Consider the following 6085-nt stretch of genomic DNA (forward strand, 5'->3'; position numbering starts at 1 on the left):
GCTCCGTGTATTAAATTAATACATGTAACAATATTAAGATGAAAAACAATTTGCCATTAACTGCCAGTGGCCTCATTTGTTACACTCGGGCCTATAGGGCCTCGAACCTCTGACCAGTCTTACATGGTCCGCAACACTTTCTTGTTGTTTTTAGGTGTCATCGAGTCAGTTCCAACTCAGAGTGACACTATTCACAACAGAATATAGCACTGCCTGGTCCTACACCATTCTCACAATTGTTACGATAAGCCATTGCTGCTTACGCTGTGTTAATACATCTTGTTGGCACTGACCTTCCATTTTACCAAACAAAATGTCTTTTTCAAAAGACTGGTTCCTCCTGATAACATGTCCAAAGTATGAGAGACTAGTTCTTGCCATTCTGGCTTTCAAAATATCATTCTGGCAGAACTTCTTCCAAGACAGATTTGTTTGTCCTTCTGGCAGTCTATGGTACTTTTAATATTCTTAGCTAACACCATGATTCAAATGCACTCATTCTTCTATGGTCTTCCTTATTCATTGTCCAGCTTTCACATGCATATGAATCTATTGAAAATACCATGGTTTGGGTTTGGCACACGTTAATCCTCAAATGATGTTACTGCTCTTGAATACTTTAAAGAGGTTTTTGTGCAGCAAATCTACCTAATGCAAAAAGTCTTTTGATTTCTTGACTGCTACTTTCATGAGTGTTGATTGTGGATCCAAACAAACTGAAGTTTTTTGAAAACTTCAATCTTTTCTCTATTTATGAATGTTATCAAGATGTTATTTATTGGTTCAGTTGTGAGGATTTTTGCTTTCTTGACATTGAAGTACAATCTATTCTGAAGGCTGATGTCTTTGATCTTCCTCAGTAAAAATTTCAATTCCTCTTTGCTTTCAGCAAGTGTGTGTTATCTGTTTATTACAGGTTATTAATGAGTCTTCCTTCAATCATGATGCTACATTCTTCTTCAGTTTCTCAGATTATGTGCTCAGTATACAGATCGAACAAGTATACAACCCTGGGACACACCATTCCTGATTTAAAACATCCAGTAACATCATGCTGTTTTAATAACTGTCTCCTGGTCTATATACAGCTTCTTGGTCTATGAATATAATTAAATGTTCTGGAATATCTATTTTTCACATTGATACACAAATCTTGTCATGATCCATACAATCAAAAACAAGTCAATAACCATTTTTCTGGTATTCTCTGTTTTCACCCAAGATTCATCTTATGTCAGCAATGATATCCTTAGTCCCTCATCCTCTTCTGAATCTGGCTTGAATTACTGGTAGTTCCATGTCCAAGTATTTTTTCCAGTGATTCTTGAATTATCTTCAGCATAATTTTATTTGCATGTAATATATTGTTCAATCATTTCTGCATTCCACTGAGTCAACTGTCTTTGAAATGGGCACAAATATGGACTGTTCCAACCAGTTGGACAGCTTTATTCTAAGTTTCTTGGCACAGATGAGTGAGCTTATCCAGTACTGCATCAGTTTGTTGAAAGATCACAATTTACATTCCAACAATTCCTAGACTTGGTTTTTCAGCAATGCTTTTAGGGTAATTTGGATTTCTCCCTTCAATACCATTAGTTTTTGATAATATGCTTTAATATGATCATATTTAATATTGATTTTTTTTCTTTTTTTTTTTTGGCACAGTGACTCTGTATATTCCTTCTGTCTTCTAATGATGTTTTCTGTATCATTCAATATTTTTCCTGTACAATACTTCAGTATTTCTAGTTGAGCCTTGGCTTTTGTGTGTGTGTGTTTTCAGTTCTTTGGCTTAAGAAATGCTGAGAGTGTCCTTATTTTTGGTTTCTAACTCCAGGTCTTTGCACATTTTGTTATATTACTTTGTCTTATCTAGCTGTGTTTTAAATTTTTCTGTTGACCTTTTTTACTTCATCATTTCTTCAATTGGTTTTAGCATCTCTTTGGTCACGAACAAGTTTCAGAGTCTCTTCTGATATCCATTTTGGTATATTCTTTCTTTCCTGCCTTTTTAATGACTTTTGCTACCTTCACATATGATGCTTTTGATGTCATCCCATAACTCTCTTGGTCTTCAGTCATTAGTGTCTAATGCTTCATATCTGTTCTTGAGATGGCTTCTAAATCTAGGTAGTGGTGGATGCCATCCTGCCAAGGAGCAGAATAGCGAGAATCCTTATGCATAAAAAGTTCATTGTTTAGCAGAGTGACAATGAATTCCCCTTAGTTAGCAAAGCTACAAGGGATGATTCATGCGGGGGCCCCACGGTTTCTAGCTTTCCCTTGGAAAAATAGTTTATTTCTGATTTCCTTATAAGAAGTTTTAGAAAATCTTGCATAATCATTAGTTACTTTAAACAAACCTCACGTTATAATAGTTGCCTTTCACATTAACATTAACTTTCACACCATATTCAATCTTATGTAGTTATAAAAATTGTTCTTTACATTAACAATAAGTTTTAACATTAGAAATAACCACACTAGCTAAAGTTTTAGCAATTCAAGTTTATAATTGTAAGAAACATTCCATGTAGTTTTAGTCAAGGACATTAAGGACTTTAGAAAGCAGTTTAGGAGATAGTCAAGGGCAGTGAGAGCTTGGGAACAGAGGTAGGAATTTGATTAGAAGTTTTGAGAAATTATTAGCATGAGAGAATTACTGCTTTGTTCTTAACTAGGAAACTTTAGGGTACTTTCATGTTCTTGTTTTTATTGTTTGATCAATTGTATGTATGACCAGTTATAGTAAAAATTATGTTTTTGATTGTAACCTGTAACTAATGAATCTATAGAAAGTAATAGATGTTGATAAAGTTAGAAATTAAGATGTAGAACTTTGTTTAAAATTAATCTGACATCTTAGGGAGGATTAGCAAGAAACAAAGTCGCTCACAGAAGGCAGACATTATCAAGGTAACTAAGGAGTAACTAAGGAGTATAGAGACACAGGAATGTTTGGGGACCTTGTGTTCCTCTTGTACCTTTGATGTAACAATATAATATTTGATTGATTTGTAACTGCTTGTATGTGACTGTTATGAGATCATAGTATATTCTAAAAGGGATATAAGAAGTAACAATTGTTGAAATAAAGAGAGTCATCAGAGAGAGTCATCATTACCATCATCTGCCTGAGACTCAAAATGACCCATTGACTCTTTGAGTGTTTTTTTTATTTTTCCACTTCGCCAACTCCACATCCTCTTTCAAGAGTCTCCCAATAATTTTTCGAGGCTGGTCTCCGGCAAGGTAGGATGTATTCAAGGTCATATTTTGGTTCTCCTGGACTTACTTTTAGTTTTTCAGTATCACCTTGAACTTGCATATGAGTAGTTGATGGTTGATGGGTGGTTTGTTTCAATTTCTCCCTGACCTTTATTTATTTATTTAGTTTTGGCTAATAATATTGAGTTTCTCCATCATCTCCTCCCACAAGTTTCATCTATTTAATTCTTATATATTACATCTATTGAGGTCCATGTACACAGTCACCATTTACATTGTTTTAAAAAGGTATTTGCAATGACTAAATTGTTGGTTTTGCAAAATTCTGACATCCATTCTTAATTACTTAAAACCCAAAGCTTATAATTTGTCCAGAGTAGGTCAAGGAAAATATTACATCTTGCTCTTAAAATAATCCCAATTAATGAAAACTGAATTGGGGAAAAAATCATTATTTTCTTAAAAATATTTCTTCAGGAAATTCTGTCCATTTGTCATCAATAGTATCTTAGATCTGATATCAAGTGTTTAACATAATGACAACTACCCATCTCTCAGCTAGAATACTATGATTGATTACATGTTGCTATGAGTTTGAAAAGTATGACACCAACATTTCAAATACTAGCAGTGTTACCTATTGTGGATAACATTCTGTGGAGTTTTCAAACTAAGATTGACTAGGAAGAAAGTCCTGGCAATCTATTTACAAATATTAGTCAATGAAAACCGAAAACCTATGTATCACAGCATAACATTGTCCAGTGAACTTGCTTTGGATTCATCATCATGAGGGATCAATCATTAGAGGAGAAAATAATGTTTAATGAAGCAATGTGCTCATGAAGGTAAGGTAGACTTTTGTAGTTATGGATTGGGAAAATAGTCACAATGATGTATTTGAACATGCTAGCAATTGTGAAGCTGACACAAGACTTGGAAACATCTCATTCTGTTCAGCATAAGGTCACCATGAGTCCAGGTAGATTCAATGGCAACTAACAACAACAGCACCAAGGTTAATTACATTAAATGAAGATTAAATTGAGGTTTGGAGCCAACACTTAAAATCTCTTTCCACATTTTTTTCCCCATTCATAATAACTGTTCTTGTTTCTCATATCTGGATGTTTTATTTGGAATAAAACATCTTTTGTTTTTTTCTTTCTATGGAAATATACTTGTATTTCAAACCAATCTTGCATGGTAGGTCTCTGTAGTCTGACTATGGAGTACAAACTCAACTTCCAACACTCTTAAAGTATTGTGGGCTTGAAGTCTTAAATTTTAATTTTTCTGAAAATGGATCACAATCTACTTAGAATAGATGAGTCATAGTATTCAAATCCAATTTCACACAGTGATTCTATTTCAGTCTAATCTATGTACCATTATCATCTCTGATGAAATTTAGTTTAAATAGAATTCATGTATAGTAATTTTCAGGATTTCTTTTATCTTACAGTTTTCTTCTTCATATGAGTCAACATAGGTTAAAGACCATTTGTTAAGGCATAGGAACTCCCTTTACTAAATTTTATGAATCCTTTACTCTGTGCTTATAGTTAAACTATATCTCACTACGCCAAATCTTGCTGTTGCTGTGTTTTCTTGATTTACATATCAACATTTCAGAAGCAAACAAAATAAAAACAGGAAACCTTCTCAACAACTTCATCTGTTAAAAAAAAAAAACAAAAAAAACCTTGCTTTTGCATTAATTTAATTTATAGATGTAAGACAAAATTCAGTTTTGATACTCAACATATAGGAAGAGTCTGTTATTTTTGCCAGTTTGTGCCCACTGCCAGGTTAAAAAATTCTGATCACTATCAGTCTTCTTTTAGTCTAGTTTCATTATTAGAAAGATATCAGGGAAATTTTAAGGAAAGACAAAAATCCCAGTTGCAAAGAAAAAAAATAGTGGTGTTTGAAAATATTCTCCTGTTACACAATTGCACAATAAGAAATATATCATTTTTTAATTTAATAAGACACTCATATATATTTAAAACAAACATATATACATACTTCAGCTCACACGGTAATGATGGTGAATTGTTTAAACTACAATTTCCAACTCCATCACGCAGAGGATTAATTTCTTCAAAACAGGCAAATGGAGCACGCTTAGCACCTTGAAATACAAACATGTCAATGAAGTAGTCACTCTGAAGACAAATGAAAATGTTTTTGAAAAAGAGGCTAATAAAACTTCTGCTTTAAAATCAAACTATCCTGATGTTGAAATGCTTATTATGCTTTTGCTTTCATGTATACCTCTGACTGCAATCAAAATAAAAAAATTCTTATCTAAAGTACAACACAGCTCTGGTAGTGTAGTGGTTATGAATTGGTCTGTGAACCTCAAAGTCAGCAGTTCGAAACTACCAGCTGCTCCTCAGGAGAAAGATGATGCTTTCTGCTCCCGTAAAGATTTACAGCCTCCAAAACCCTGTGCAGGGTCGCTATGAGTCAGAACCGACTCCACGGCACATAACAACAACAACATACAACAGAAATTATTGCAATAATTACAATAATTTACATTGTTGTTAAAAACAATTTGTTTCCCCTCCTTAGAAGTAACAATACTTCCTCTACCAGAAATGATCATACTTGACCTTGTGATTTGCTCTTGCTAATGAAATGAATGTTTTAGTCATGTCACTTACAGCAGAAACCTATGGAACCACTACATTATTTGTTATATTCTCTTCATCTTTGATGTATCAGTATTGTGTTAGGTAGAGACCTATCTATCAGTCTTGGTGCCAGAAAGTGGAGTAGTTAAATAACTGTAAATATGTGAGTCTCAGAGATTTGGGAAACCCTACACAGGGTTGCTATGGGT

At 33.7% G+C, this 6085-nt stretch overlaps 1 protein-coding gene across 1 annotated transcript in view; it reads right to left on the minus strand.

The window, feature by feature from the left end:
* The window catches only part of LOC102832847 (disintegrin and metalloproteinase domain-containing protein 18-like), a 197331-nt gene that overhangs the window by 20730 nt on the left and 170516 nt on the right, over positions 1–6085 (minus strand). The window contains exon 15 of the mRNA XM_006859991.1: positions 5263–5368. Within this exon, the coding sequence (XP_006860053.1) occupies positions 5263–5368 (106 nt within the window). The remainder of the gene's footprint in view (positions 1–5262; positions 5369–6085) is intronic.

This window comes from Chrysochloris asiatica, unplaced genomic scaffold (genome assembly GCF_000296735.1).
Source record: "Chrysochloris asiatica unplaced genomic scaffold, ChrAsi1.0 scaffold00035, whole genome shotgun sequence".
NCBI classification, from domain to species: domain Eukaryota; kingdom Metazoa; phylum Chordata; class Mammalia; order Afrosoricida; family Chrysochloridae; genus Chrysochloris; species Chrysochloris asiatica.